At 40.8% G+C, this 13,228-nt stretch overlaps 1 protein-coding gene across 1 annotated transcript in view; it reads left to right on the forward strand.

Annotated features, from left to right (window-relative positions):
* LOC148299532 (unconventional myosin-Vb-like) overlaps positions 1 to 13,228 on the forward strand; it is a 58,076-nt gene that overhangs the window by 20,978 nt on the left and 23,870 nt on the right. The window contains exons 16-19 of the mRNA XM_088275963.1: positions 2,090 to 2,264; positions 3,021 to 3,110; positions 11,059 to 11,243; positions 12,171 to 12,427. Of these exons, the coding sequence (XP_088132089.1) occupies positions 2,090 to 2,264; positions 3,021 to 3,110; positions 11,059 to 11,243; positions 12,171 to 12,427 (707 nt within the window). The remainder of the gene's footprint in view (positions 1 to 2,089; positions 2,265 to 3,020; positions 3,111 to 11,058; positions 11,244 to 12,170; positions 12,428 to 13,228) is intronic.

Raw genomic sequence — 13,228 nt, forward strand, 5'->3', positions numbered from 1 at the left:
GATTAATACTAAAACTCTATAAAAATAAATAAAGCCACTTGAGATCTACCCAAGCTTCTTTCCCTAACCGTCAAAATATTTTGAATATTGTTTAGTAGATAGTGTTTTAGTATTAATCAGTCTTGATAAAGAAGCGGTTAGCTTCGAAACCGGTAGACATTATAATTAAGTTATAATAAAATATTTATAGGGATTTTTAAATCAAAGTAACATTTTAATTATAAAATGGAAAATCACAAAGTTAATGCTTCAAATATAAATTATAATTCCCTTATCCTGGCGTTTCTTATTCCGTCTCGTAGACTCCTATAATATTTTTTAAAAACCCTTACCGCACCCCAATGGTGCATAGGGCACTGCTTCATATAAACGCAGTGTTATCTCGATCGATTACACATGAAGGAAAGGTGATCAGCCCTCCACTTCAGGTACCAGTCCAGTGTAATATTGAATAAATATTAGAGTGGAAAAATCACTTTTATTTATTAAACCCCCCTGGGAATCGAACCCGGGACCTCCAGAACGGTAGCCGAGCATGCTGACCATTACACTACGGAGGCGGACTAAAAATAATAAATAAAACTAGTATTAATAAATGTAATGAATAATAAGTTCAGATTTTAGGTATTCCGCCATAGTACTTTTACGCATTGCATGGAAAATGATTAAAGAAAACACTTCGTTTTTTACCACTTGAGTTTTATTAGACTACATGTTTCAGAAGTTAAACTTCCATCATTCAGGTCTGTATAGTAACTAAAATAAAAAATATAAAATTGTTCTATAAATAAGGAGAGGGGAAAGTAAGGGGAAGGGGTTAGTCAAGGAACGGAGTTTGAAAACAAAGGAAAAATGGAAAGCAATGGCGAAGAATTTTGAAACAATATATTATTTTATAAATTATTATTAGAATTCAGGTTTTTTTGTATTTCAAAATTTTCAAGATAATTCATAATTTGGCCTTTATATGGAACAAGGTGTAATAATTTTAATTTATGAGAGTGAAATGAGTGATTAGTATCTATTATATGATTTGCAAATTCCGAAAAATAATTACTAACAAGACCGCTATGATGTTCTTATTACACCTTGATAAAGGCCAAATTATGAATTATCTTGAAAATTTAGAAATACAAAAAAACCTGAATTCTAATAATAATTTATTAAATAATATATTGTTTCAAAATTCTTCACCATTGCTTTCCATTTTTCCTTTGTTTTCAAACTCCGTTCCTTGACTAACCCCTTCCCCTTACTTCCCCCTCTCCTTATTTATAGAACAATTTTATATTTTATATTTTAGTTATTATACAGACCTGAATGATGGAAGTTTAACTTCTGAAACATGTAGTCTATATTAAAACTCAAGTGGTAAAAAACGAAGTGTTTTCTTTAATCATTGTAACATGTCTTACCACAAAGTTAATGCCAAAACAATAAATAAAATATTGAATGGAAAAAATAAATTGTTACAGTTACCACTTATCGGGCACGTTATACAGATATTTCGTGAGAATATTCCATCTCGGTTCTCAGTTGCGTTTCTAGTAATGAACCGAGTTGAGAATTGCATACGCCACGCGTGTGTGTAGCATGCGCCGCAGTCAGCAGTAGCTTTCGAGCAGCCAACAGAGGCCGTTGTGTTGAGTATCATGTTTTCAAACTTCAATAAACATCATTTTGAATTCAAATATAATATTATTTTTTGACATCTCATCAAAGATGAAGAAGGATTTGGAAGTCTGGGCATTTACGGGGCTGACGACCGTCATAGGCTGGTTTAAGTGATCACTTTGCACACGTGTAACATTCACCAATTCTACCCATTATTGACAACCACACTATTCAAATTCTTGGAAGTTCTATATATATGAACCAATTTAGAAACCTTGTTCTTGAATCACTAGAACTTCACTAGAGACATCTATTGGTGAGATGTAAAGAAGCTTTTTAATAAGCAGAAACTCTTATATTCGTGTGTCCGTGAAGATTGCTCAGTTAACAGTTAGTTCAGTTAGTTAGCTGGGAGGGGTTGGGCGTGAGTGTGCGGATGAATAGACTAGGTGTTGACGGGGCTGTGTGTCCGCAGACTGGCGCAGCAGCTGCGCCGGCAGCGCGCCGCCGTGACGCTGCAGAGGCACGTGCGCGGGTGGCTGCAGCGCGTGCGCTATGGGCGCCTGCGCAGGACCGCGCTGGGCCTGCAGGCGCGCGCCCGGGGCATGCTCGCGCGCAGGCGCTTCCGGGACATGCGCAGGAACAACGCCGTGAGTGGGACTCTTCTTCCTCATCATATATGCTTATTTCTTCATCAAACCCTTATCCGCACCCCAGTGGTGCATAGGGCACTGCATATAAACGCAGTGTTATCATGATCATTAACACGTGAAGGAATGGTGATCAGCCCTCCGCTTCAGGTACCAGTCCAGGGTGATTTTGAATAAATATTTGACCCCTCCAAGGAATCGAACCCGGGACCTCCAGAATGGTAGCCGAGCATGCTGACCATTACACTATGGAGGCGAATATGCTTATTTAGATGTTTATTTAGATGACTAATGAAGAAGATCCATGGCGACTGCCTGGTTCACAATATCATCAAGTTCTCTGCGCCCTATGTGCCCATACCACCTCCAATTGCCTTTCCTCTACCTTACCATTGATGCCTGTTACAGCCAGGCTCCCACGAATGCGCGAACTCTTCATTTTGTCTCTAAGGGACACTCCAGCTGACCATCTAAGCATTCGCATTTCAGCAGTTTTTAATTTTTTCATTTCAAACCCTTATCCGCACCCCAATGGTGCATAGGGCACTGCATTATATAAGCAAAGTGTTATCTTGATCGTTAACACACGAAGGAAAGGTGATCAGCCCTCCGCTTCAGGTACCAGTCCAGGGTAATATTGAATAAATATTGGATTTGAAAAAAGTTTTTTCAGCAGTTTTTAGTAACTTTTAACTCTATATATTTTTTAGATATTTTCATTTGGTGTGGTTAAATTGTTTCCATATTTCCTTGCAGGCCATCACCATACAGCGACATGTTCGCGGCTGGCTCGCCCGCAGGAGGTACGCCAAAATGCGCAAGCAGGTCGTCATATGTCAAGCTGCCGTGAGTGAATTTATTTTATCAAAATAATTAATTGACCAGAATATTTTTTTACTTACCGCTTTGAACATACTTGTGGGGCCGCTGCGGAGCTGAGATTTTGTTACTGACTTACTGACTAATTATCACGTCGCTAACCGCAGGGGCAGGCAGAGAGAATAGAATGCCACACCACTTGTCTTTGCAAACAATCTTCGCCTCTTCCATACTCGTAGACTCCTGACTCGTAGACGCCCAAGTGTTTAAAATACTTGAATTTGCCAAGTTTTCTTTGATCTTCCTTTGCTTCTATTTTTAACTACAATCGCCTCATAAATTTGTTTTACCGTTCTTTCTTCACTCATTCGTACCACATGTCTAAACCATCTCAACACACCTTCCTTGGTTTGATGGATAATGCTTATCTCAGCCTTGCACCCTTTCCTTATATCACCATTGGAACATCTACCATACATGGTCTTGCCGCACTGAGAGATGGCGTTCCGACTGCGTCCAGTCTACTTTCATCCTTCTTGGTTTGCTGGATAATGCTCATCTCAGCCTTGCATTCTTTCCTTATATCACCATTGGAACATCTACCATACATGGTCTTGCCGCACTGAGAGATGGCATCCCGACTGCATCCAGTCTACTCTCATCCTTCCCAAACCATCCCAAGCCGCCTTCCTTAGTTTGCTGGATAGTGCTCATCTCAGCCTTGCACCCTTTCCACCATTGGAACATCTATCATCCATCATTTTGCCAATCATTCGTCTGAGAGATCGCATTTAGACAGTCTACTTTCATTCATCTTTTGTCAGTTCTTTCAATTATCCATGCATACATGAGACAGCCGTGGTGACATTACACATCCCTGTTTAACACCCTTAAAGATGCCGAACCAAGACTAAAAATGAACCACTCACCCTGCCACATGTACGGGTATAGTTTACCAAATCATTTCCACACTTTTATCAGTTATAGCAAATAAAAACCTATCAGCGAAAGCTAAACTGGCAGTACACATCGGAGTCCTGGTTCCGACCCTAATGTATAGAAGTAAAACACGGAGTTGGAAAAAGAAGGAGGAAAGTAGACTGGATGCAGTCGGAATGCGATCTCTCAGAAGAATGTGCGACAAAACGATGTGTGATAGATGTGCGAATAGTGAAATAAGGAAGGAATGCAAAGCTGAGATAAGCATTATCGATAAAATTAAGAAAGGTGTGTTGAGATGGTTTGGACATGTGGAACGAATGAGTGAGGAAAGAACGGCGACAAATTTACGAGGCGAATGTTACTGTAAAAAGGAGCAGAGGAAGACCGAGGAAAACATGGCACGACCAGGTACGCCAAATACTCGAAAGCGTTCAGGTTAGGAATCGAAACAATCGGCGGGTATGTATGAGGACATGCATGAACGTGGAAGAGGCGAAGAGTGTCATGGGTAGAATTGGTGAATGTTACACATGTGCAAAGTGATGCGAAGATTGTTTGCAAAGACAGAGTGGTGTGGCAAAGACACATTAAACCACGAGTGTAAGTCCCTCTCCAAGCACAAGAGCACAGTCTCTTTTATGGAGAGGCACAGCGAATCGAAATTTAAAAGTTCTCCATGTGTATAAATGATTCAAATGTATTATGCTATAAATAAAAATGTAAATCTATTTACCTTTTAACCGCGTTCACTTTGTTCCTGAGAGACGCCCGTGCGTGGCGGTATTTTGCCGTTTTTTAAATGATTACTTTTATCATGTATTTAGTTAAGAAACGATTTATTTTCCTAAACAAAAACGTTCAATGGGATTCATTGTGCCTTTTTGGCACTCTATAATACACTCGTGTCACATTATTCTTGAAATATATCGTAATATAAACAAATAAGATCGTAACATAAATAAATCAAAGCACGCATCGTGTGTCACTCTTACCCACTGGCGATGCGTAGCGTCGAGAGTGAGACAGATATAGGGCATGATTATGGCGCGGACTAATTACCGACCGCAAGAAAAATCAGGGATCTATTGTTTTATTTATCCTTGTGATGTTACAAATTATTAGTCAGATATTTCAACAGATGTCATAAGGCCGAGGATTGACGTATTATTTTATCCAAAGTTCCGCACCATGAAAAAATCCCTCCAAGTTGAACTGAGGTTCGAAACTTGGAGTAAAGTAAAAATACAAACGGTTATGTCAGCCGCGTACGGGGAATGTTTTGTGAAAACACATACGGTTATGCGAGCCGCGTGGATCCGGTTAAATGAATAAAAAATAAATAAAAAAAGACAGGGTGGTGTGGCGTTCTATTCTCTCTGCCTACCCCTGTGGGGAAGCGGCGTGATGGTTAGTTAGTTCGTTATTTCCACATTTTTATCCATGTATAGATCAAGCTAACTGCGATATCTAACTTTTTGTAATAACACCAAAACTCGAGTGGGCTTCAAGTATGGGGAACATAATCCTTGCCTTAGCTGTGCTTATCTCTCTGAAAAAATAACAATATTTAAACCGAATCGATTAAAAACTTATCATATTACGTTTTGTATCTTAATATCCATCATAAATCTGCCATCCTGCATTCCAGTCTTCTCACGTTTCCATATCTCAACCTTTAGAGTGCTGAGAATCGAAATACATTGACTGGTATATTTTATAAGTATGCTGATATTGCTGTAAAATTGGTCCTTTTTATTTATTAGACTAACTAATTAAACTAATTAACCATCACGTCGCTTCTCCGCAGGGGTATGCAGAGAGAATCGAACGCCACACCACTCTGTCTTTGCAAACATTCTTCGCCTCTTCCACGTTCATGCATCTCCTCATACATACCCGCCGATTGTTACGACTCCTAACCTGACCACTTTCAAGTATTTGGCATACCTGATCGTGCCATGTTTTTCTCGGTCTTCCTCTGCTCTTTTTTCCACTTACATTCGCCTCATAAATTTGTTTTACCGTTCTTTCCTCACTCATTCGTTCTGCATGTCCAAACCATCTCAACACACCTTTCTTAATTTTATCGATAATACTTATCTCAGCTTTGCATTCCTTCCTTATTTCACTATTCGCACATCTATCATACATCGTTTTGTCGCACATTCTTCTGAGAGATCGCATTTCGACTGCATTCAGTTTACTTTCATCCTTCTTTTGCCAACTCCATGTTTCACTTCCATACATTAGAGCTGGAACCAGGACTCCGTTGTGGAATGCCAGTTTAGCTTCTGCTGACAGGTTTTTATTTGCTATAACTGATTTCAGTGCACCATTCACTTTGTTCCCAGTTTATTAGGTGTATGCAAAATAGACTATCTTTATCAAATATTGACCAATTTAACCCTTTGCACCCGAATGGCGACAATATTTATTCATTTATTGAATGGCTAATGCCTTTAGCATAATACATATAGGGTATACAGTATCTAATATAAAAATACACCAATGAATACACTAATAGAGAAACAAAAAGTCTTAAATATAAAATAATAATAAATTAACAAATAGTAAGCACTGGTAAGCACTGGTGGATAACAATATATTAAATAAGTATAGATTTATTTAATATAATGTTATCCACCTTGAAGTGTGTACTTTCTCAGCATTTCTTCTCCATGTTATAATGGATAAATGTAAACGTTGTGTTTCCCTCTCTCTCGCTGCTCGCTGATGGTGTGTGAAGGAGACGTGTATTGACCAGTGCTTACTATTTGGTATTTTATTATTATTTTATGTTTAAGACTTTTTGTTTCTCCATTAGTGTATTTTTATATTAGATACTGTATATATGTATTATGTTAAAGGCTTTAGCCGTTCAATAAACAAATACTACTACTACTACCATCACGCCGTTTCCCCGCAGGGGTAGGCAAAGAGGATGGAACGCCACACTCTTCTGTCCTGACATACACTCCTCGCCTCCTTCACATCCATACATCTAGTCATACATGCCCTCCGATTACGCAGACTTTTGACACCGCCAGATTTTAGGTTCTGATTGATCTGATCGTGCCAAGTCTTCTTCGGTCGTCCACGTTCTGTTTTCCCTCTCACATTCGCCACATATATTTTCTTAGTCATTCTCCCGCTATCCATTCGCTCCGCATGTCCGTACCACCGCAAAGAGCTCTTCCTAATCTCTTCAATTATTCCTCGTTCAGCCTTACATTCCTTTCTTATATCGTCGTTTTTAATTCTGTTATACAATGATTTTCCACACATTCGTCTGAGGGGGCGCATTTCAACAGCGTTCACTCTGCTTTCATCCTTTCATCCAAAAAAAAAAAAGAAAAAAATAAATATAAGAGAAAAATGTCAGCACTAAAACGGTTAATGAAATAAGACTGCAGTATTTATTTTGATAGTTTTTGTCACCTCTCCATATCACACTTGTCCATTTGTAATCAGTTTCTTACTACGCACACTCGGTTCAGTAGTTTTTCGCATGTTTTTCTCAATATTACATCCCGAAAGAGGTCGAAATTGACAGTTTATATTACGTTTTGGGAGAGGTCAAATTAAGAGTAATATCGCAACCGCAAGGGGTCAAATTGAGAGTTAATATAAAATGTGAATTTTGCAATACGAAGTCGAATTGAGAGTGAATATCACATTCTGCAAGAGGTCAAATTGAGAATAATATCACATTCTAGAAGAGTTTGAATAGAGAGTTTATTTAACGTTCCGGAAGAGGTCAAATTGAGAATTGATATCACATTCCGCAAGAGGATCAAATTGAGAGTTAATATCACATTCCGCAAGAGGATCAAATTGAGATTTAATACCACATTCCAGAAGAGGTCGAATTGGGAATTTATATCACATTTCGCAATAGGTCAAATTAAGACTTAATATCACATTCCGCAAGAGGTCAAATTGACAGTTAATATCACATTCCGGGAGAGGTCAAATTGAGAGTTGCTGAACTCTCTCGACAGTTCGTCAAGTGGAGATGTACTGCTATACTGCTTTGGGAAATCGCTTCTAAATAATGTAAACCGATTCTAGCTCGGTTTACAATAATGAATTCCGAATTGACGAACGGAGAATGGTGCTATTTTTGACGCACCGTGCCGTGAATAGCACCCATTTTGTGTTATACCATTTTTTGGATCTCTTTGTGCGATCCGTCAGAGTGTTGGAAGCCCTTCTGAAGCCCTCTGAATACAGCCTGGGAAAAATGGTGGAGGTTTGTATCTCACAACAGTCTTCTTCGTCTTTGTCAAGACTTGGACACTTCATATTTATGATAGCCATCTGTGGTATTGAAAGGAGAGTAAAAGAAAATTATGTCGTGAATGTGGTTGGATGAAGGAAGGATGAAAGTAGACTGAGTGCGGTCGAAATGCGATCTCTCAGACGAATGTGTGGCAAGACGATGTATGATGAATGTTCGAATGGTGATAAAAGGAGAGAATGCAAGGCCGAGATAAGTAATATTGATAAAATTGAGAAAGGTGTGTTGAGATGGTTTGGGCATGTGGATCAAATGAGTGAAGAAAGGGTGGTAAAATTAATATATGAGGCGAATGTGGTTGGTAATAGAAGCAGAGGAAGACTTGGCACGATCGAGTGTTTTAAATACTTGTGCGTGGTCAGGTCAGGTGCCGGAATAATCGGCGGGTATGTGTTAGGAGATGCATGTATGTAGAAGAGGCCAAGATTGTTTGCAAAGACAGATCAGTGCGGCGTTCTATTCTCTCTGCCTACCCTTGCGGTAAGTGGCGTAGCAGTTAGTTAGTCAGTTGGTCTATCTCTGGTGTTCTCCTCATACTGTGACTACGGCCGGATGATCAACGCACTGTTGTCGGGCAGTTTTGTTCACCAACCCCGCCCCTAATTATACTCTGGCAGTCTGCCGCCCGACCCTCAGTATACTAATCACAAGTAGCCGCAACACCCAATTCCCATCTGTACAATGTTTGCAGGCGTCTCTCGCGCTCTACCTAAAGTAAGCAAATAGAACGCTCGCAAGCGTCTCCCGCTCTCTACCGACAGTATGGAAAAGGACCCTAATTATACTCTGGCAGTCTGCCGCCCGACCCTCAGTATACTAATCACAAGTAGCCGCAACACCCAATTCCCATCTGTACAATGTTTGCAGGCGTCTCTCGCGCTCTACCTAAAGTAAGCAAATAGAACGCTCGCAAGCGTCTCCCGCTCTCTACCGACAGTATGGAAAAGGACCCTAATTATACTCTGGCAGTCTGCCGCCCGACCCTCAGTATACTAATCACAAGTAGCCGCAACACCCAATTCCCATCTGTACAATGTTTGCAGGCGTCTCTCGCGCTCTACCTAAAGTAAGCAAATAGAACGCTCGCAAGCGTCTCCCGCTCTCTACCAACAGTATGGAAAAGGACCCTAACTATACTCTGGCAGTCTGCCGCCCGACCCTCAGTATACTAATCACAAGTAGCCGCAACACCCAATTCCCATCTGTTCAATGTTTGCAGGCGTCTCTCGCGCTCTACCTAAAGTAAGCAAATAGAACGCTCGCAAGCGTCTCCCGCTCTCTACCAACAGTATGGAAAAGGACCCTAACTATACTCTGGCAGTCTGCCGCCCGACCCTCAGTATACTAATCACAAGTAGCCGCAACACCCAATTCCCATCTGTTCAATGTTTGCAGGCGTCTCTCGCGCTCTACCTAAAGTAAGCAAATAGAACGCTCGCAAGCGTCTCCCGCTCTCTACCAACAGTATGGAAAAGGACCCTAACTATACTCTGGCAGTCTGCCGCCCGACCCTCAGTATACTAATCACAAGTAGCCGCAACACCCAATTCCCATCTGTACAATGTTTGCAGGCGTCTCTCGCGCTCTACCTAAAGTAAGCAAATAGAACGCTCGCAAGCGTCTCCCGCTCTCTACCGACAGTATGGAAAAGATGCTTTTATGGAAACAATGCGTCGAGATAACACAGAGAAGATGTCTACTGTGAAAATTCATAAATTTGTGGCCTGTTTTTAAGAGGGATTATCCTCTTGTGATGTCGATTCCCAGCTGTCAATCCATCTCTACCTTGGGGTTGGCCGTACAGTGCAATGTAAGGAAGTCTGGATGGTTCCATTCTCCTCACACGCGCACACCATTGTCTCCTTCGTTGCCTCCTCACCTGGCGACATCTTCCATCTCACATATTTCATCACTTCGACACAGTGCTTTGTACACCGTTACGGTTGGAATTTCACAGAACTCCATAACCTTCCTTCATGAATGTATGGAATTTCAATTTAAAATGTAACCAAACAATACAGCTTAAAATATATCATATATGGTTTATGCCATCATCTCTATAGTACAACTGAGATGTCCAAAATTATACCAAAATATATATACAGCCACATACATAAGTGAAACATGGAGTTGGCAAAAGAAGGATGAAAGTAGACTGAATGCAGTCGAAATGCCATCTCTCAGAATAATGTGCGACTAAACGATGTATGATAGATGTGCGAATAGTGAAATAAGGAAGGAATGCAAGGCTGAGATAAGCATTATCGATAAAATTAAGAAAGGTGTGTTGAGATGGTTTGGACAAGCAGAACGAATGAGTGAGGAAAGAACGGTAAAACAAATTTATGAGGCGAATGTAATTGGAAAAAGGAGCAGAGGAAGACCGAGAAAAACATGGCACGATCAGGTATGCCAAATACTTGAAAGTGGTCAGGTTAGGAGTCGTAATAATCGGCGGGTGTGTATGAGGAGATGCGTGAATGTGGAAGAGGCGAAGAATGTTTGCAAGGACAGAGTGGTGTGGCGCTCTATTCTCTCTGCCTACCTCTACGGGAAAGCGGCGTGATGGTTAGTTAGTTAGTTAATTAGTTAATAAAAATAATGGAGTAAAAACTCACTCCCCCAGATACAGTTTAGTCCGCAGAAACTCAGTCTCTACTCTTTTTCTACCAAAAGAGACGCTTTCAAGCGTTTCCTGCTAACAATGTGTTAAGTTGCTCGCTCGCTTGTCAGGTGCGGCGGTTCCTGGCGAGGCGCCGGTTCAAGCGGCTGAAGGCGGAGGCGCGCTCCGTGGAGCACGTGAAGAAGCTCAACAAGGGGCTGGAGAACAAGATCATCTCCCTGCAGCAGAGGCTGAGCGACCTGCAGCAGGACAACAAGCAGATAGCGCCGCTGCAGGCCGACCTGGCCGAACTCAAGTATGGCCATCTCTCAGCATAACTGGACCTGACATAACATATCATAACATGGTCTCTAATAATGCCGTCACTCTAGCATAACATATCCTAACATGAGGTCGAGTAATGCCATGACTTTCACATTACTGGTCCTAATATGAACTTCAGTAATGCCATCACTCTGGCATAACATATCCTAACATGACCTTTAGTAATGCCATCACTCTAGCATGACATATCCTAACATGAGCTTCAGTGATGCCATGACTCGAGCATAACCGGTCCTAACATAACATAGCCTAACATGGCCTCAAGTAATGCCATCACTCGAGCATAACTGGTCCTAACATTACCTTCATTAATACCATCACTCTAACATAACAAATCCTAACATGACCTTTATTAATGCCATCACTCTAGCATGACATATCCTAACATGAGCTTCAGTGATGCCATGAGTCGAGCATAACCGGTCCTAACATAACATAGCCTAACATGGCCTCAAGTAATGCCATCACTCGAGCATAACTGGTCCTAACATGACCTTTAGTAATGCCATCACTCTAACATAACAAATCCTAACATGACCTTTATTAATGCCATCACTCTAGCATAACTGGACCTAACATAACATATCCTAACACAACCTCAATTAATGCCATCACTCTAGTATAACTGGACCTAGCATAACATACCCTAACATGGCCTCGAGTAATGCCATCACTTTGACATAACATAACCTAACACAACCTCAAGTAGTACCATCACTGTGACATAACATAACATATCTTAACATGACCTTTATTAATGCCATCACTCTGACATAACATATCCTAACATGATCTCAAGTAATGCCTCACTATAACCTAATAGTAATATTAATATCTAACATAACACAACCCAATCTAATTTGAACGTTTGCAAATAATGAATATTCTCTCTCCCCAGGAGCAAGCTGGAGCCGATGCGCTCGCTGGAGGCGCTGGTGAAGGAGCTGCGCGCGACGGTGCGCGAGCGCGAGGGGCGCTTGGAAGCCCTGGACGCGCAGCTGGCCATGGAGCGCGGCAACACCATCGAGCTGGTGGAGGAGCGCGCGCGCGAGCACGCCGAGCACGCGCGCGCCGCGGCCGAGTGGCGCCGGGAGATCGAGGCGGCGCACCTGCAGCTCGCCCAGACCGCCCAGGACACGCACTCCAACCGAGAAGGTATATATTTATATATTAAGAATTATAAATAAACTTAACTCGACACACCCATCCAATGAGCTATTTACAAGCTACACGGTCCTAGATGCACGGCAACTGTTCATCAAGGAAGTACTGATTCACCTCTGGAATAAAATGGAAAAGGTAAGATCGCAACAAATTATTCGAACCCGGGCAGCGTTAAATAAAAACTATTTATTGACTTGGCGTTTAATTTGTAGAACTCCATTTAAATTTATGTATTTATTTTAAATCAAACACAGATTTTTTGAGTCTACTAAGTTGTATTTTATTAACAAAAAACATATAAAACAATTGTATTAAGCTTTAAAATATTAATTCTCAATATGGCCGTGTCAATAAATTCATCCTTTCCCAGAAAATAAATATAAGGGTACATACCTACATCCCCCATTAGCTACTGTTGTCTCCCATAAATTATTGCTGCACGTGTTAAAACTGTCACTTAGAATTGTATAGCTACATAAGGACCGTAGTCCATTTGATCTTCACATGCGTTTGATAATGCCCTAACAAGGCGAAACAATTGTCACAATATAATTTTTTATGTGTTTTTTGTTAATAAAATACAACTTAGTAGACTCAAAAAATCTGTGTTTGATTTAAAATAAATACATAAAATGGAAACTATATTGGCCCATCCGTTAAAACAAGTTTTGCGCAAAAAACTTTGTCATTCCTTGCTCCAAAGATATTTGATTTGCTGCCCAAAATCATCAAGTTTTCCAGTAGTGATCATGTCTTTAAGAACAGTGTCCGTCGATGGTTGCTTCGCATTGG

This window comes from Brachycentrus maculatus, unplaced genomic scaffold, assembly GCF_059751285.1.
Source record: "Brachycentrus maculatus isolate JH-2025_06_01 unplaced genomic scaffold, ASM5975128v1 h1tg001102l, whole genome shotgun sequence".
NCBI lineage: Eukaryota > Metazoa > Arthropoda > Insecta > Trichoptera > Brachycentridae > Brachycentrus > Brachycentrus maculatus.